Source organism: Pan troglodytes, chromosome 10, assembly GCF_028858775.2.
Source record: "Pan troglodytes isolate AG18354 chromosome 10, NHGRI_mPanTro3-v2.0_pri, whole genome shotgun sequence".
Lineage (NCBI taxonomy): Eukaryota > Metazoa > Chordata > Mammalia > Primates > Hominidae > Pan > Pan troglodytes.
The window spans coordinates 118,929,464-118,949,712 of NC_072408.2; the positions used below are offsets into that span (position 1 = coordinate 118,929,464).

Here is a 20,249-nt window from a genome sequence, read left to right on the forward strand (position 1 = left end):
CAAGGAACCTCAGGTGGAAAATCTTAAAAATTTTAAGTCTGAGTTTACCAGTGGCAGCTCCAGAATTTCTATTTTGAAGGCACTTTCGGGGATGCAAGTTGATTGATGTGCAGCAAAGAAAAAGAGTTGTCTCGGCCGGGCATGGTGGCTCACGGCTGTAATCCCAGCACTTTGGGAAGCTGAGGCGGGTGGATCACGAGGTCAGGAGATCGAGACCATCCTGGCTAACACGGTGAAACCCCATCTCTACTAAAAATACAAAAAATTAGCCGGGCGTGGTGGCGGGCGCCTGTAGTCCCAGCTACTCGGGAGGCTGAGGTAGGAGAATGGCGTGAACCCTGGAGGCGGAGGTTTCAGTGAGCCAAGATTGCGCCACTGCACTCCAGCCTGGGAGACAGAGCGAGACTCCGTCTCAAAAAAAAAAAAAAAAAAAAAGAGTTGTCTCTTGACTCTTTATTCACACAGCATTTATATAAAAATGAAAAATGTCAATTACCTTTATTGGAAAATCTAGAGAAATTAAGCTTACGGGGTGAGGCTAATGAACCCTCCCTTCTCCAGCCACAGCTTGGTGTGGCTACAAAAGTCAACATGTTGGGTTCTGGGTAAGTTGATGAGTAAGCAGGAAAAAACATTATGAAGAACCAAGCAGGCCCGGCGGCTCACGCCTGTAATTCTAGCACTTTGGGAGGCAGAGGCGGACAGATCTCTTGAGGTCAGGAGTTCAAGACCAACCTGGCCAACACGGTGAAACCCCGTCTCTACCAAAAAAAGTACAAAAATTAGCTGGGCTTGGTGGCACACGCCTGTAATCCCAGCTACTTGGGAGGCTGAGGCCTAAGAATCACTTGAACCCGGGAGGTGGAGGTTGCAATGAGCTGAGATTGTGCCACTGCACTCCAGCCTGGCGACAGAGCAAGACTCCATCTCAAAAAAAAAAAAAAAAAAAAAAAAAAAAACAAGCAGAGAAATGAATAGACACAGAGAAAAGCAGAGATGAGCAACTGAAAAAGAAGCTTCAGGTCCTGACAACTTTCTCATTTCCATCAGGTCCTGGGGCACTACACTCTTGCCTTGGCTCCCACAAGGATTTACAGTAACCGTCTTTACTTGCGCTGGTATCAAAGAGATTGTTTCTTCACCTGAAAGAGTTTAAAACACTTTACCACATTCAGCCAGGTATCAGGCTCCCATTTCCTGGACCTAGGAGAGTGTGATTAATTAGCTGCTAAGTCTCTTGGGAAAGTTTATTTTCATTTTACATTACTAAATCTGTAATATAAGTTAAGTAGTCCTTGGAGAAAACAAGCCAATAAAAACGATATCCTAAATCTGTCTTCTTAGTAAGTCTTTTTAAAAAGCTACTCAAGGGGAATTGTAGTTTGGCCATGAGGAATGGTGCTGTTCCCTTAATAACAGGAGTCAGCCAAAATCAGCCATCCACAGATCAGGCAATGGAAACAATAAGATGTATTGGTTAAAGCAGTATTTTCCAAAGCACAGGTGAGTGCCATTCCAAATGAAATGTTTTTAGTCCTTGCAGACAGCCCTAGATAATACTCACAGTGAAAAAGTCAATCTCTTTCTTTCTTTTTTTTGAGACTCGCTCTGTTGCCCAGGCTAGAGTGCAGTTGCGCGATCCCAGCTCACTGCAACCTCCGCCTCCAAGGTTCAACTGGGATTGTGCTAAGATTACAGGCGTGAGCCACCACGCCTGGCCCTAATCTCTTTTCTAATACTTCCTTTACATTAAGGAGAAAGTGTCAGTTTGGTGCTAGCCTACTATTTCTCTAAAAATTGCTAGTATCTTTTTTTTTTTTTTTTGGAGACAGAGTCTCACTCTGTCGCCAGGCTGGAGTGCAGTGGCATCTCAATTCACTGCAACCTCCACCTCCTAGATTAAAGCAATTCTCCTGCCTCAGCCTCCTGAGTAGCTGGGACTACAGGCGCGCACCACCACACCCAGCTAATTTTTTTTGTACTTTTAGTAGAGACGGGGTTTCACCATGTTGGCCAGGATGGTCTCAATCTCTTGACCTCGTGATCCGTCCGCCTCGGCCTCCCAAAGTGCTGGGATTATAGGCATGAGCTGTCGCCCTCGGCCTTTTTTTTTTTTTCCAGAAGGAAGGAATAGGTCCTGAAGTTTCACAAGTATCAGAATCTGGTTAATAACATTGTTTAGTTTTCATTGTACTTTACTTTTACAGTTTTATTTTCCTAGAGCAAGTGATACAAGTTTTCCACTCATAGCAATAATATAATTATAAAATAAATTTAATTTTAAAAGTCACCTTGGAGAAAAATATTAAGTGATAGCACAGATAATACTATAATGCAGCTAAAATAATGAGATTAGGTAAAAGAACGATAGAAATTTGGGAAGAACTGGGATAAATCATTGGCAAGACACTATCAAAATTTGTTGAATGAACGCACAAGCTGCACTCCTGAGGTAACACTTCCCAAAGAAGCTACTAGTCCTTGGAGATGCAGGCAGCAGCAGGCCTGGACACATGCAGGCCTGCTGTCCACATGCCCTGGAGAAGAGGTCCTGGGATTTGTTCATCCAATCTTACTGAGGGATGGATACTGACAGTAGGAAAAGTATCGATTTTGCAAATAAAAAGGAAAGTTTTTCATCTGCATGTTCTTGCAGCTGCCATGAATGGTCTCCTTAGCAGCTGAAATAGTATGCTCAGTTTCCACTTCCTACAAGAATTTCAGAGACTATTAAAGATATTGCCCCAACTTATAAAAACGCTAAATAGAAGAGAGCTCCATCTTTAAACACAATATCCTTTACTTAAAAATTCTAAAAGTTGGAGAATAGGAGCCTTGCTTTTACCATGAATACAAATTACAGAAGACACATTCCTTCACTCAGCAAGCCTTTGTTAAATACCTACCATGTGCAAGATTGCAAGGGACAAGGATGAACCTAAAAATGAATAATGCCTCCTAACTGACCGACCCATTCTACATTTGCCTCCTATTTATTTATGACAGAGTCTTGCTCTGTCACCAGGCTGGAGTGCAGTGGCACGATCTCGGCTCACTGCAACCTCTGCCTCCCAGGTTCAAGTGATTCTCCTGCCTCAGCCTCCTGAGTAGCTGGGACTACAGGCGCGTATCACCAGGCCTGGCTAATTTTTTTGTATTTTAGTAGAGACAGGGTTTCACCATGTTGGCCAGGATGGTCTCGATCTCCTGACCTCGTGATCCTCCTGCCTCAGCCTCCCAAAGTGCTGGGATTACAGGCGTGAGCCACCACACCTGGCCTTGCTTCCCTTTTAGTTTAAAGGTTTATTTCCCACACAGTATTCAGAGCTATCTTTTTTACATGCACACCTTATCACTCTACTCCTCTGGTTAAATCCTTTTAATGTCATCCACTGTCCTTTTCTTTCTTTTCACAGGTATTGATTCCATTGTCTTTTTTTTTGAGATGGAGTCTTGCTCTGTCGCCCAGGCTGGAGTGCAGTGGCTCGATCTTGGCTCGCTGCATGCTCCGCCTCCCGGGCTCACGCCATTCTCCTACCTCAGCCTCCGGAGTAGCTGGGACTACAGGTGCCCGCCATCACGCCCGGAGAATTTTTTGTATTTTTAGTGGAGACGGGGTTTCACCGTGTTACCAGGATAGTCTCGATCTCCTGACCTCGTCATCCACCTGCCTTGGCCTCCCAAAGTGCTGGGATTACAGGCGTGAGCCACCGCACCCGGCCTGATTCCACTGTCTTTAAAACAAATTTCAATATCCTTAAAATGGATTACAAAGCTGAGTCGCTGCCCACCCCAGCCTCATCTCACTTCCTCACTCATTTCTTCATTCCAACTGCACAAGCCTTTGCTTACATCCTCAAATGGACCAAGCTCCTTTTCTCAGGGTCTTCACCACCCTCTCCCCATCTCTTTGCCTAACCCTGGTTCTCTTTTCATGTCCAAAGTAAAACATCATTTCCACAGGAAACCTTTTCTTGACCTGAACCCAACAGTCCAAATGCCCCTATTGTATGCTGTCATGGCAAACTGTCCTATTCCTTCAAATCCCTTAACATAACTGTAATGGTGATGTGTACTGTCATTTCAAGGAGATAAGCTCCTTGAAAGCAGAAACTATGTCTGTGCTGTTTAGTACTCATTTCCTGCATCTATATTGTGCCTAACACATATCAGGCCCTCAATAAATGTTGAATGAAGGAATGCATAAATGAACAAATTGTATGGGGGAAAAAAGGGCAGTCTGCTAGAAAAATGAAAGATATATATATAAGATAATACAGGCCGGGTGCGGTGGCTCATGCCTGTAATCCCAACAGTTTGGGAGGCCGAGGAAGGTGGATTGCTTGAGGTCAGGAGTTCAAGACCTGCCTGATCAACATGGTGAAATCCCATCTCTACTAACAATACAAAAATTAGCCAGGTGTGGTGGCAGGTGCTTGTAATCCCAGCTACTTGGGAGGCTGAGGCAGGAGAATCACTTGAATCCAGGAGGCGGAGGTTGCAGCAAGTGGAGATCGCGCCATTGCACTCCAGCCCAGGTGACAGAGTGAGACTGCATCTTAAAAAATCTATCAAAAAAAAAAAAGATAATACAAAGTGATCACAACAGGAAGTTCAAAGAACCAGTGATTAGTGATGGCTACCAGCTATTAAATTTTTTCCAAATCTTTTCAACTTTTTTTTTTTTTTTTGAGACAGAGTCTAGCTTTGTCACCCAGGCTGCAGTACAGTGGTGCAATCCCGGCTCACTGCATCCTCCACCTCCTGGGTTCAAGCTATTCTCCTGCCTCAGCCTCCCGAGTAGCTAGGATTACAGGCGTGCATCACCATGCCCAGCTAATTTTTTTGTATTTTTAGTAGAGATGGGTTTTCACCACGTTGGCCAGGCTGGTCTGAAACTCCTGGACTCAAGTGATCCACCCAGGAGGCGGAGGTTGCAGCAAGCTGAGATCGCACCATTGCACTCCAGCCTGGGCGACAAGAGTGAAACTCCATCTCAAAAAAATAAAATAAAATAAAAATTTAAAAAACTAGCCAGGCATGGTGGCATGTGCCTGCAGTGCCAGCTACTCCAGAGGCTGAGGCGGGAGGATCACTTGAGCTCAGGAGGTCGAAGCTGCAGTGAGCCATGTTCACATCACTGCACTGCAGCCTGGACAACACAGCAAGACCTTGTCTCCAAAAACAGAAAAAAAAAGAAATGTACTAATCTCTTCGTCTTGCCCTATGTTTCAACAACTACCCTCTAATCTATGTATTCATCTAAGAATATTTTTGTGCACTAAAACCTTCATTTTCAGTTTAAAAGTCTAGGTCAGGGTTTTTTGTTGTTGTTGTTTGTTTGAATTATTCAGCTAAGACAGCAGAAGAGTTTTTTGTTTATTTGTTTTGACATAGAATCTTGCTCTGTTGCCCAGGCTGGAGTACAGTGGCACAATCTCAGCTCACTGCAGCTTGAAGTTCCTGGGTTCAAGCATGCACCATCACACTAGCTGCCCCTCCGCCCCCCGCAATGGAGTCTCGCACTGGAGCCCAGGCTGGAGTGCAATAGCGCGATCTCGGCTCACTGCAACCTCCGCCTCCTGGGTTCACGCGATTCTCTTGCCTCAGCCTTCCGAGTAGCTGGGATTACAGATGCACACTACCACACCCGGCTAATTTTTCGTATATTTTTAGTAGAGACGGAGTTTCACTATGTCGGTGAGACTCGTCTCAAACTCTTGACCTCATGATCTGCCGGCCTCGGCTTCCCAAAGTGTTAGGATTACAGGCGTGAGCCACTGCACTCAGCCCTATTTTTTATTTTTTTGAGATGAAGTCTCGCTCTGTCCCCCAGGCTGGAGTACAGTAGCACAATCTCAGCTCACTGCAGCCTCCGCCTCCCGGGTTCAAGTGATTCTTCTGCCTCAGCCTCCTGAGTAGCTGGGGTTACAGGCGCCTGCCACCACACCTGGCTAATTTTTGTATTTTTAGTAGAGATGGGGTTTTGCCATTTTGGCCAGGCTAGTCTCGAACTCCTGGCCTCAAGCAACCCACCCACCTCGGCCTCCCAAAGTGCTGGGATTACAAGCATGAGCCACCTCACCCAGCCAAACCACTGTGCCCAGCTTTGTATGCTTGTTAACACTTGGCCAAAACTGAACACAAAAATAGTCCAGAATGTCACAGGTCCAGGGCAAAAGACCAACAGGGACTGTTTTGGTTATGAGCAAGGTTTTGGTATGGCAGAGGTGGTCTCAGCCATCCAATGGTGATGGAAGTTCTAGATTCATTGAGAGAAGTTCTAGTAAGTCTGGGCTTTTTAAATGGTCATATTTTCAGAATGGAAAAAAATAGGTTGTGCCAAGTGACTTTTCTACAGAAAGGCAAGATAGTCTTCACTCACCAAGGTACCCTGTCACTTCTGAGGCAAAATAGGACCAGACTCACAAAGCTACCACACTGTCCAAGGGGAGGTCAGAATAAATACCACTTTTGATTGAGGACCTGCAAGTTTTCATTTATGAACTAGAGCAGTGGTCCCCAACCTTTTTGGCACTAGGGACCGATTTCATGAAAGACAATTTTTCCACAGATGGCAGGGAGGGATGGTTTCGGGATAAAACTATTCCACCTCAGATATGAGGCATTAGTTAGAGTCTCATAAGGAGCGCCAACCTCGATTCCTCACATGCACAGTTCACAACAGGGTTTGTGTTCCTACTCCTAAGAGCTGATCTGACAGGAGGCAGGGCTCAGGCAGTAATGCTCTCCCCCACAACACCCTGCTGCTCACCTCCTGCTGTGCGGCCCATTTCCTAACAGGCCACAGACCAGTATCATACACCATCCTGGGGTCAGGAACTCCTAAACTATGAACTATAGTGGAATAATTACCTGAGCCAGGCACCCAAGAGAAATGTCCTAACTCAGCAAAGAAGTGACTGTCACCCGGGAGACACACTGGAAAATATCTTACACCTGATCCAGGCTAATCCAAGACTGCAGGTCAGTACGACATATTAAAACAAGGGATCTCATGCCTGTGTATGTGTGTATATTCTAAAGACTATGCACACATTTTTTCTACTTTGAACTTTCTCTATTTCTATTATGCAATTTGCTGACCTAGCAATTCCCATATTCTATACAAATTTATTAAGTGCCATACCTGACCATCAATTCCACTTCCAATTATCTAAAAATATGAGCGTGAAATTAAAAACAAAAAAGAAAAAAAAGAAAGAAAAATAAATAAATAAAAGTATGGGGTAGAGGAGGCTGCATAACAAAACAGAGTCAAATATTTATTATCTCCCTCCATCCCTTCCCTTCCCTAATCCATAACCACTGAAAATGTTTTAAAATTAAGAATAATGGGGCCAGGCGCAGTGGCTCACACCTGTAATCCCAGCACTTTGGGAGGCTGAGGCAAGTGGACCACATGATCAGAAGTTCAAGACCAACCTGGCCAATGTGGTGAAATCCTGTCTCTACTAAAAATACAAAAAATTAACCTGGCGTGGTGGCGGGCGCCTGTATTCCCAGCTACTCTGGAGGCTGAGGCAGGAGAATGGCGTGAACCCGGAAGGTGGAGCTTGCAGTGAGCGGAGATCACGCCACTGCACCCCAGCCTGCGGGACAGAGTGAGACTCCATCTCAAAAAAAAAAAAAAAACAACAACAACAAAAATTAGCCGGGCATGATGGTGCATGCCTGTAACCCAGCTACTCAGGAGGCTGAGGCAGAGAACTGTTTGAACCCAGGAGGCGGAGGTTGCAGTGAGCCAAGATCGCGCCACTGCATTCCAGCCTGGGTGACAGAGCAAGACTCCTTCTTAAAAAAAAAATAATAATGGGCAGGGCGCAGTGGCTCACGCCTGTAACCCCAGCACTTTGGGAGGCCAAGGCAGGCAGATTGCTTGAGCTCAGGAGTTCGAGACCAGCCTGAACAACATGGTGAAATGCTGTCTCTACAAAAAATACAAAAATTAGCCAGGCGTGGTGGTGCCCGCCTGCAGTCCCAGTACTCAGGAGGCTGAGGTGGATGGATGACTTGAGCCTGGGAAGTGGAGGTTACAGTGAGCCAAGACACTCCAGCCTGGGTGACAGAGCCAGATCCTGTCTCAAAAAAATAATGAAAGAAGGCACTGGGGCTTACCAAGTCACACAAGAGTACAAAATCTGCTGGGAACTACGTAGCAAAAGAGAATAATTTTAGCAAAAGGAGACCAAATAATCAAGTATGGGTTCCAGTAAGGTCATGGGTGGAGGTTTTCAAAAACGAAAAATGCAATACCCAAACTTATTAGTAATGTGAGATGCACTGGGAAGATGTTTCAAATCTATGCACACAGAAAAGCTATTCCAACCCTAGACACCACCAGTAAAATTTCAACCCACCACAATTTATCACCACATAGCCCTGTCCACATATACCCTCAATGAATTCCAGCAAGAGCTGAGGCCCCAAGCAAGGTTTCCAACACAATTGTAAAATAAATCCTGAAACCTTGGCAGTACAAATACTGTTGTACAAAGACAGTGATGCTACTGAATCTGAACTTGGTGAAGAGCTGAGCTCTCAGTGAGAATGTCTATGTTCAAATCCCAGCTCTACAACTTGGTAGCTACAACCTTGAGCAAGTTAATCTCTAGGCTTCAGTTTGATCACAATAATCTTACCTACCTAATAGGGCAGTCAGCCCACCAGTAAACACTAATTAATGCTGATAGTTGTTGAATTTTTGGCTGGTGGGCAAGTACCACCACAGATGAGTTTGTTCATTTGTCAGAATGTCTGAATTCAAGGAACCATGGTTGTTTGGGGGTACTAATGTATTTAAACAACAAAAGTGGGGAGTTCAAAAGTCAAATGTGCTTAAGTGCTGAATTCACGGACAGTCTGTACCGTTCTTTTCCTAGTCCTGCCAGTTTATACTAATCGCCTTAGAATTACTGAAGAAAGCCTCTTCTAATCCTCTTCCCATGTACATGTTACAAAAGCTACATAATTCTGACTTCAGTTTTGAGAATATAACTTGTTAATATATCCTGATGTTTAGTGATGTGAAATGGACATGGTGTTTCCCATTGGACAGTCAAAACACTATTAATTCTAAATAACTATGGGACCAAAGAAATTCTCTTTGGTCCTCAAGAACAATTTTAAAAATCAAATTATTCTCGAAAGTATTGAGTCTTTTTAGTTTAAAAAAAAAAAGTCTGCAGGCAGCTGCTGCACAAAGCTGTAATGAGTCACAAACTATGAACCCTGGATTCAGTTCTCACCTTCCATCACCCACCTTGTATATGTATCTCTGCCCTCTGAAAATATACACTGGAGGGCAAGGGCATGAGAATATGCAGCCCCGGGGAAATAGGAAATCAGAGTCCTTTCTCTGCCACTTACCATCTGTGTGACCTCAGGCAAATCAGTGTCTTCAGCTCAAAGTGAGGTAGTTTCTAGCACAGTGGTTAAGAAGGTGAGCCTGGGCCAGGCACAGTGGCTCACACCTGTAATCCCAGCACTCTGGGAGGCTGAGGCAGGACTGCTTGAGCTCAGGAGTTTTAGACTAGACTGGGCAACATGACGAAACCCATTCTCTACAATATATACAAAAATTAGCCGGCATGGTGGTGGGCACCTGTAATCCCAGCTACTCAGGAGACTGAGGCAGGAGAATCACTTGAACCCAGGAGGCGGAGGCTGGTTGCAGTGCACTGTGATTGTGCAACTGCACTCTAGCCTGGATGACAGAACGAGACTGTCTCCAAAAAAAAAAAAAAAAAAAAAAAAAAAAAGGTGAGCCTGGAGCCAGGCATGGTGGCTCACACCTATAATCCCAGCACTTTGGGAGGCTGAGTAGGTCAAGAGTTCCAGTCCAGCCTGGCCAACATGGTAAACTCCTGTCTCTACTAAAAACATGGAAGTTCGCTGGGCCTGGTGGCGTGCAACTGTAATCTCAGCTACTCAGGAGGCTGAGGCAGGAGAATCGCTTGAACCTGGGAGGCAGAGGGTGCAGTGAACTGAGATAGTGCCACTGTACTCCAACCTGGACGACAGAGTGAGACTCATCTCAAAAGAAAAAAAGGTGAGCCTGAAACAGTCCACAGGGGTTCAAATTCTAGCTCCAAGAAATACTAACTGAGTGGCCTCAGACAAATTACACAACATCAATAAAGCCTCAGTTTCCTCATCTGTTTTTTGTTGTTGTTGTTGTTGTTGTTAAAGGGTTCAGGGGCAGGAAAAAACAGTAGCCACCTTTTGAGAATGGGTGAAGATTATATTAGATAACCCATATAAAAGGCCAAGGCCAGTGACTGTCATAATGAGTCATCTATAAACCTTAGCTATAGGATTGTTGCTAAAATCAAATGAGATGTGAGAGTAAAAAAAAAAAATCACACAAATTATGAAATAAAAGCCGGACTAACTGTGGCCAGAAACAAAGTTAACCACCGCCCCCCGCTCCCAAAACGATTCCCGCCTTGGAGAGAAGCCTCCAATTTAGTAACATCCACATGAGGTCTATAAATACGATGTCTACTTTTGTAAAAACCACTGACCTTGAAGCTTCCTCACCATTAAGTGAGATAGACCAAGACCATAAAACCATCTAAGAGGAAAGGAAATGCAAAAAGGACCAATCCAATTACACATTTCGGTTACTGGAAAAGGGTTTCTCCCAAACTCAAATCTGTGATTTTTCACTACCAGGGTAAATGGACGAGATGACATCAAGGTCTTCAAGTCTGCGGGTTGAGGTAAGAGTTGTGGAGAAGGATCTGCTTAGCACAGGGAAGGAAAGCTGCAGAGAAAACCACAGAGAAGCTGCAGAAAGGAGAAGCCCTCCAGTAGCTCTGCATGCCCCTCTGACACGAGCTATCACAATCTCTTCACCGCTATTTTAGGCCCAAGACCCCCTCCCCCCGCCTCCCACGTGTGACCAGAGCAGCTGCTTCTCCACCCAACAGCTCTGGATTGGGAGCCTGGAATCTCGGGCCTGCTTCTGACTCGATCTGGGTGACCTTGCGTCAGCCCCTTCCCCACTCCGGACCTCAGTTTCTCCTATGCACCGAAGCCCACCTAGTCAGACAACCCTCTAGGCCCAATTCCCGTAAATAAAAAAAAATCTCTGGTAGGGAATCTTCCCTCAGGCAGGGCGTCCCACCCTCGTGCCGGAGCCGGCTTCCACCTTCGGGGAGATCTCCGGTCTCCCTAGGAGCGGCGGTAACGATGCAGCCTGCGGGTAGCGCAGGTGTCTGCAGAACCACGCGTCCCACGGGGCCTGCCAAGCAGGCCAGCTCTGCCGACCAGCTGCTGCCCAGACCGCGCCACTACCACCCCAAGGCTGAGGAAGGTTGGGCCGGCGCCTACGCGAGGCCCGCGGCTGCGGCCTAGTGGCCCGCGCGGCCCGCCCCCTGCGCCTGCCCGGCCCGCGCGCCGGCCCTCAGCACCCCTCCTGGGCTTTCGCCCCAGCCTCGGCAGCCCTCGGCGCGTCGGGCTGGCGAGCGGGCTGGTCCAAGACACTCACCGTAAATGGGCCGGAGGCGCCTGTCGTTAGGGTCCTGCACATGGCCCCGCGTCGCCATGATGACAAGCGCAGAACCACAGTGCGCACGCGCGGGGCAGGACCCCGGGAAAGGGCTATTAAAGGGCCAGCGTCGATCTCGCTTGTCTATCACGATAGTCGCGGTGCTGCGACTGAACGCGCCTGCGCGGAAAGGGAAGCATCCACCCTTGCCGATTGCCACCTCTTTAAACGCTGTTCCTTCACTTAGCAGGTGGGATCAAGCTGGCAAGAGGAGGCAGCTGTTGCTCTTAAAATCTTCCGAGTCACTGACTGGGAAGTTAGGAGAGGAGGGGAGAAAGCTCTCAAAGTTAGGGTTCGGCTGCTCCTGTTTATCCTATTTATTCTCCGTCCTGAAGAACCAGCTAGACTTGGCTGTGATTAATCGCAGAGGAACCAGAAACTCCCGGGGGAGAGAGACCCAGGGGAAAGTTGGGGAAGCGGGGCTGATCAACAGCAAAAATCTGCCAAAAAAGTTCGAGAGAGCCGGACGCTGTGGCTCAGCCTGTAATCCCAGCACTTTGGGAGGCCGAGGCGGGCGGATCACAAGGTCAGGAGATCGAGACCATTCTGGCTAACACGGTGAAACCCCATCTCTACTAAAAATACAAAAAAAGTTAGCGGGGCGTAGTGGCGGGCGCCTGTAGTCCCAGCTACTCGTGAGGCTGAGGCAGGAGAATGGCGTGAACCCAGGAGGCGGAGCTTGCAGTAAGCCGAGATCGCGCCACTGCACCCCAGCCTGGGCGACAGAGCGAGACTCCATCTCAAAAAAAAAAGTTCGAGAGCCCTCCACCACCTGTTCCTGGACCAAACTGAGCGTCAGGCTGCTGTTTCTCCTGGTTCAGTAAGGAGATGCAGATGAACTGGAGAGGAAGCGAGTTTTTATTTCTGCAACCAGTTACAGGGAGAAGGCCTGGAAATTATCACCAGACCAACTTAAAATTACAAAGCTTTCCAGAGCTTATATACCTTCTAAGCTATATGTCTACGTGTAAATGTGCATTCATCTAAAGACATAAGTGATTAACTCGCCGGGCGCGGTGGCTCATGCCTGTAATCCCAGCACTTTGGGAGGCCAAGGCAGGCGGATCACGAGGTCAGGAGATCGAGACCACGGTGAAACCCCATCTCTACTAAAAATACAAAAAATTAGCTGGGCGCAGTGGCAGGCGCCTGTAGTCCCAGCTACTAGGGAGGCTGAGGCAGGAGAATGGCGTGAACCCGGAAGGCGGAGCTTGCAGTGAGCCGAGATCCCGCCACTGCACTCCAGCCTGGGCGAGGGAGGCTCCGTCTCAAAAAAAAAAAAAATAAATAATAATAATAATAATAATAATAATAATTGATTAACTCACTTTAGTCTATAACTAAGGTTTGAATCCTGAAGACCTTCCTTTGAAGCCTCAGTAAATTTACTTAATCTAAATGGCAATAGGTGCTGGGGTGATTATCCTTATCTTGCCTCCTACTAAATCACGGAGGTTTGGGGAGTTACTTCAGACCCCCAATAAAATTTGTTTAATCCTAAATGGGTCCTGTTAGGAATTCTTTCGTTATTTTGTCATGCTTTAAGGCCAAGGAAAGGCCTAGGCAAAACTCTTGGTGGGCTTTTGTTACATTCCATCCTTTGTATAAGGGTACTGGCTTTTTTTTTTAGCTTTTAATATGTAACTGAACCACTCAGTTAGTACTGAAACAGTTGTTATGGAGGCCTGTGTTAGTGAGACCTGGCCTGCCACACACCCTTCTCCCAGGACTCAGCCAACAAAGAAGCATCCTAGATGAATACTTACTCGGTATCTGCCTAGAGTATTTAAATGCAAGGTCTTTACATTTATTCTCTCATTTAATTTTCATAACTGTCATCGTATTTCCCTGGGAGGTAGATCTTATTATTACCTCTCTTTTTACAGATAGATTTATTCATACAACACTGAGTTATTGAGTGCCTATTATTTGACATACTCTTGTTTTAGGCACAGAGGATACATCAATAAATAAAATAGACAGAGACTTAATGGAGTTTTTATTGGTAGTGAGGGAGACAGACAATAAATAAGTAGATAGCCTATTACATGGTGATAAATGCTACTGAGAAAAATAAAGCAGGAAAGGGGGGCAGTGAGAGAGGGAGGTAATTTTAAATAGTGTGGTAAGGCTGGCTTGGTGGCTCACCCCGGTAATCCCACCACTTTGGCAGGCCAAAGTGGGTGGATCACATGAGGTCAGGAGTTCAAGACAAGCCTGGCCAACATGATAAAACCCCTGCTCTGCTAAAAATACAAATATTAGCTGGGTGTGGTAGTGTGAGCCTGTAACCCCGGCTACTCAGGAGGCTGAGGCAGGAGAATCACTTGAACCCGGTAGGCAAAGGTTGCAGTGAGCCAAGATTGTGCCATTGCACTCCAGCATGGGCAACAGAGCAAGACTCTTGCATAAATAAATAAATAGGCCGGGTGCAGTGGGTCGTGCCTGTAATCTCAGCACTTTGTGAGGCCGAGGGGGGTGGATCACCTGAGGTCAGGAGTTTGAGACCAGCCTGGGCAACGTGGCGAAACCCCATCTCCACTAAAAATACAAAAAATTAGTCAGGCGTGGTGGCACGTGCCTGTAATCCCAGCTACTCCCGAGGCTGAGGCTTGAACCCAGGAGGTGGAGGTTGCAGTGAGCCAAGATCATGTTGTTGCACTCTAGCCTGGGCAACACAGCAAGACTCCGTCTCAAAAAAAAAAAAAAAAAAAAAGGAAGGCATTTAAATACTCCAGAGGTCGGGAATGGTGACTCACGCCTGTAATCCTAGCACTTAGGAGGTCTAGGCGAGCGGATCACTTGAGGACATGAGTTCGAGACCAGCCTGGGCAACATGGCAAAACCCCATCTCTACTAAAAATACAAAAATTAGCTGAGCGGCCGGGCACAGTGGCTCACGCCTGTAATCCCAGCACTTTGGGAGGCTAAGGTGGGCGGATCACGAGGTCAGGAGATCGAGACCATCCTGGCTAACACGGTGAAACCCTGTCTTTACTAAAAATACAAAAAAATAGCCAGACGTGGTGGCGGGCACTTGTAGTCCCAGCTACTCGGGAGGCTGAGGCAGGAGAATGGCGTGAACCCAGGAGACGGAGCTTGCAGTGAGCCGAGATTGTGCCACTGCACTCCAGCCTGCAGCAGAGTGAGACTCCATCTCCAAAAAAAAAAAAAAAAATTAGCTGAGCAGGGTGGTGCGCACCTGTAATCCCAGCTACTCAGGGGGCTGAGGCACAAGAATCGCTTGAGCCCAGGAGGTGGAAGTTGCAGAGCCGAGATTGCAACACTGCACTCCAGCCTGGGCAACAGAGGGAGACTCTGTCTCAAAAAAATATATAAATAAATAAATACTCCCTGGATAAGGATCATTTGAGCCCAGGAGTTTGAGGCTGTAGTGAGCTATGATTGCACTACTGCACTCCGGCCTGGGTGACAGAGCGAGACCCTGACTCTCCAAAAACAAACAAACAGACTCCCGGGATGAAGTTATCAGGCAAAGTACAACAAAATATTTGAGACATACATACATATATTCACTGTTTATCTTAAATTCAAATTTAACTGGGTGTCCTGTATTTTTATTTGCTAAATCGGGCAACCCTGCGCTAGGGGAAACTCCATGCCCCCCAAGTCATGCTAAGCAGCAACAATGAAGGGCAGATGCCTCAGGCAAGCTGACCCTAGGATCACTCAGAGATGGCGTGTGACCCTGCTGAGGTTGGGCTTGGACAGGGAAAAGGAGGGAGGAGAGCTGGGGTTCACCTTTGGTGCAAGTGAAAGAGATGATGAGTCACCTGAGATTTAAGAATTTCCCAGGAATGGAAAAATACAGCACCTTTAAGGGGAGCACATATGAGGCTACTAACCAAGGCTCGGGTTACTCAGCCATGTTCTTACGCTACCTTTGTTGGCCTGACCCCAGAGGAATGCTGATAGACTTGGCACCCAGCTCCCTGAACTTGGCAAGACCAGGGCGTCATATGTACCTACCTAGCAGAGGCTTCTAGAGTCTTAGGTCACCATCCTTAGTGGGATATATTTCCCTCCACTCTGAAAGACTGTTTAGCATCCAACTAGGATTAATTGGTTGTTCTCTTTTCCCATTCCTACTGCTTGTCCTCAGAACCTAAGAATGAAGCAGTGACTCGCTAGGCTCTGGGCCTGTCCTTACCTGCCGCTGGGAGGCAGCTTGCACACCCTTTGGCAGGCCTGAATCTTTTCAGGTAACAAGATGACCTCTGAGGAAGCCAAAAGCCCATCCTTGCTGTACAGTTCAGAACTTGGAGCTCTTAGTGATGACATTATGGAAAAGTGCTTGGTATACAGCAGGTGCTCATTAAGTAGTGGTTTCCATTTTCTCAACTTAGAGGAGGGTCATACACTCTTCATTTGGTAACATTTTCTCTGGTGAGAAACATTCTCCCTGGCCGGGTGTGGTGGCTCATACCTGTAATCTCAGCGCTTTGGGAGGCTGAGGCAGGTGGATCACTTGATGTCTGGAGTTTGAGACCAGCCTGGCCAACGTGGCAAAAACCCATCTCTACTAAAAAATACAAAAATTGGCCAGGTGTGGTGGCCCACACCTCTAATCCCAGCTACTTGGGAGGCTGAGGCAGGAGAATCGCTTGAACCCAGGAGGCAGAGGTTGCAGTGAGCCGAGATAACGCCACTGCACTCCAGCCTGGGCCACAGAGCAAGACTCTGTCCCCCTACCGCCAAAAAAGAAGAAGAAGAAGAAGAAGAAGAAGAAGAAGAAGAAGAAGAAGAAGAAGAAGAAGAAGAAGAAGCAGAAGCAGCAGCAGCAGCAGCAGCAGCAGAAGGAGAAGGAGGAGAAGGAAAAGGAGAAGAGAAGGAGGAGGAGGAGGAGGAGGAGAGGAAGAGGAAGAGGAAGAAGAAATGTTTTCCCTAAAGGGCAGTGAGACACCTGGGTGCTTTGTGCCTGAATAGCTAAGGACACCAGGGAGGGGGACTGCATTACTTGAATATGGTGATGTGGGTGTCTCCACCCAATGATTCTTCTAGTTTTTCTTTTTTTTTTGCCAGGGGGGACGGAGTCTCACTCTTTCGCCCGGGGCCGGACTGCAGTGGCGCTATCTCGTCTCACTGCAAGCTCCGCCTCCCAGGTTCTCGAGTAGCTGAGACTACAGGCGCCCGCCACCACGCCCAGCTAATTTTTTGTATTTTTAGTAGAGACGGGGTTTCACAGTGTTAGCCAGGATGGTCTGGATCCTCCTGACCTCATGATCCGCCTGCCTCGGCCTCCCAAAGTGCTGGGATTACAGGCGTGAGCCACCGCGCCCAGCCTATGGTTTTATTTTTAACACGTAAATATTTGATCCATTTGGTATTTATTTCCATATGAATAATAAGGTAGTCTTTCGGCCAGGCGTGGTAGTTCACACTAATCCCAATACTTTGGGAGGCCAAGATGGGCAGATCACTTGAGGTCAGGAGTTCGGGACCAGCCTGGCCAACATGGTGAAACCCAGTCTGTACTGAAGATACAAAAATTAGCCGAGCGAGGTGGTACGTGCCTGTATTCCCAGCTACTCAGGAGGCTGAGGCAGGAGAATCACTTGAATCTAGGAGGAGGAAGTTGCAGTGAGCTGAGATCTCACCATTGCACTCCAGCCTGGGCGACAGAGCAAGACTCCCTCTCAAAATAAACAAATTAAATAAATAAATAAATAAATAAATAAATAAATAAATAAATGTCAGGTGCAGTAGCTCATGCCTGTAATCCCAGCACTTTGGGAGGCCGAGGTGGGCAGATTGCCTGAGCTCAGGAGATCACAACTAGCCTGGGCAACCTGGTGAAACCCCATCTCTACTAAAAATACAAAAAATTAGCTGAGCGTGGTGGCGTGCGCCTGTAGTCCCAGCTACTTGGGAGGCTGAGGCAGGAGAATTGCTTGAACCCAGGAGGCGGAGGTTGCAGTGAGCTGAGATCTCGCCACTGCACTCCAGCCTGAGCAACAGAGTGATACTCTGTCTCAAAACGAATAAATAAATAAGGTGAGATTTCAGTTTTATCTTTTTCAGTTGTATCTATCTATCTATAGTGGTCATATAAATATATATAGTAGCTGTATAAATATATAAAGGGAATATATATATACATATATATACACATATATATATATTTTTGTTTTGTTTTGTTTTGTTTTTGCTGGGTGCGGTGGCTCGCAGGCTGGGCGCAGTGGGTCACACCTGTAATCCCAACAATTTGGGAGGCCAGGGTGGGCGGATCACTTGAGGTCAGGAGTTCAAGACCAGTCTGGCTAACATGCTGAAACTCCATCTGTACTAAAACCACAAAAATTAGCCGGGCGTGGTGGCAGGCGCCTGTAATCCCAGATTACAAGAGAGGCAGGAGAATCACTTGAACCTTGGAAATGGAGGTTGCAGTGAGCTGAGATCGCGCCACTGACTCCAGCCTGCATGACAGAGTGAGACTCCATCTCAAAAAAAAATATATATATATAAAATGTATTTTTTATATATATATATATATATTTTTTGGTAGAGACAGGGTCTTGAACACCTGGCTTCAAGCAATCCTCCCACCTCGGCCTCTCAAAGCCAAGGGAGCCACCATGCCTGACCTCAACCCCTATTTATTGAATAGTCCATCTTTTTCACAAAGCACCCAATGCCATCATTATCATATATTAAATTTCCATATGCATTTCTGGCTAGTCATGGAACAGTCTCTAGTCTCTATTCAAGGGCAGGTCAACACCAGAGTCTGCAGAGTTGGCTGGATTATCTGATCTGAGTCTGGGCTTGCTCTGTACAGCCTCTGAACTACTCAACTCTTGGGAGAACATTGTCAGCTGCATTTGGGCTACTGGATGCTAAGAATGAGGCCCTTGATTTGGAATGAAGTCACCCTGAGAGGGTAGTGCTGCTTTGTGGCCAGTTCCCTGAGAAAGCGTATGAGATAAGGAATTAAAACCACCCAGGAAATTTTTTAAATAATTCTAAAATTTATATGAAAATAGTAATGACCTAGAATAGCCAAAATGGCAAGGCCAGTTGCAATGGCTCACATCTGTAATCCCAGTACTTTGGGAGGCCAAGGTAGGACGATTGCTTGAGTTCAAGACCAGCCTGGGCAACATAGCAAGACCCCCATCTCTACAAAACTAAAAAAATTAGCTGGAAGTAGTGGTGCACCCTTGTGGTCCCAGCTACTCTGGAGTGTGAGGTGGGAGGATTGCTTAATCCAGCCAGGAGTTTGAGGCTGCAGTGGGCTATGACCCTTTCTCAAAATAAATAAATAAATAAAGCCACATTCGTTAAGACTGTGGAGAAATAGCATAAGGATAAACAGGTAGATGTGTAGAACAGAGAGCCCAGAAATAGATTCTATACATATGGTCACTTGATTTATGACAAAGGCCCAAGTGAAATTCAGTGGAGAAAAGATTTTTTCTCCCAGTAAATGGAACCATAGGTTATGTTTTTATTTATTTATTTGGTCTGTTTGTGAGGCAAGGTCTCACTCTGTCACCCAGGAGGGAGTGCAGTCACACAATCACAGCTCACTGCAGCCTTGAACTCCTGGGCTAAAGCGATCCTCCTCCCTCAGTCTCCCGAGTAGCTGGGACTACAAACACACATCAGAATGCCCAGCTAATTTTTTCACTTTTTTGTAGAGGCAGGGGTCTTGCTATGTTACTCAGGCTAGTCTTAAACTCCTGGGCTCAAGCAATCCTCCCACCTTTGCCTTCCAAAGTGCTGGGATTACATATATGTGTGAGCCACTGTGCCCGGCCTCACACCTTAGGCAGTGTTGGGGGAGAGAACTGAGTGAGGGCTTTTCCTGGGAAATCAGACTAAAACAAAGTGATCCTAACTCTCCTCCTCTAGACACTAGGAGGGTCTCTGCAGGTGTCTGTGGGTTGAAGCTGCCCGGGGAAGGCAGCGGTGGCCCCTGGGAACTCTGCCTGGCAACCAGGCAGCCTGGAAAATGTCCCAGCATGCTCTGAGGCCTCTGGTCCAATCCCAGTCCTCCTCATGAATATGTATGAGTCCCCAGTTATCAGCTGCGGCTCTGAGCCTCTTCCTCCCCGCTCAACCCCCCACCGCTCTCTTCCCCACACAAACATCCCTCACCCTTCCTCTTCTCCTTGATAACTGTCAACATCTCTTGCTCCTTGCTTCAGAACTGATGAAATAATGTGAACATTTCAGGGCCTGAGGACATATCTAGAGTGTTTCAGGGCCTGGCACCTTGATTAGGAAACTGGCTTTTAGCAGTGGTTTCACAAATAATTCTCCAGTTAGAGATGAATATACTTGTGACTATGTGCCAATAATAATAATAATAATAATAATAATAATAAAATCAGATGAATGTCTAAAGCCCGCCTTGGAAGACCTAACTCCATCTAGAAAATAAAAGTGCGTGATGTCCTTCTGTGGCAGGCACTGTCCTTTGCTCTTGCTTCCCTAATAGCTCCCTCCCTGGTTACTCCCCTGTTATTCCCTGGTTACTTCCCCTCCCAGTGTGTCAATTATCTAAGCCTCTTTGAGTAATCAGATGGCCAGCTAATGAGTGAGTGCCTGAGTCACCCTGGGGCCACTGAAAAATAAAAAAAGATGGAATTCCAAAACTTGTAGGTAGAAATTAAAAGACTGCATTGTTTTGGTTTTTAAGCCAGAGCCA

General features: G+C 46.6%; 1 protein-coding gene across 7 annotated transcripts in view; it reads right to left on the reverse strand.

Moving 5' to 3' along the window:
- NAA25 (N-alpha-acetyltransferase 25, NatB auxiliary subunit) overlaps positions 1-12,236 on the reverse strand; it is an 82,577-nt gene extending 70,341 nt beyond the window's left edge. For 2 of the 7 annotated variants that reach the window (XM_063784984.1, XM_016924267.4), the window contains exon 1: positions 11,516-12,202. Coding sequence is in view for 3 of the 7 variants with exons in the window: in XM_016924267.4 (XP_016779756.1) it covers positions 11,516-11,573 (58 nt within the window). In the remaining 4 variants the exon portion in view is untranslated. Of the gene's footprint in view, positions 1-11,515 lie in introns of all 7 variants that reach the window. The other 5 variants (XM_509384.8, XM_063784982.1, XM_063784985.1 and 2 more) reach the window with 5 other exon arrangements.
- Between the last annotated feature and the right edge of the window lie 8,013 nt (positions 12,237-20,249).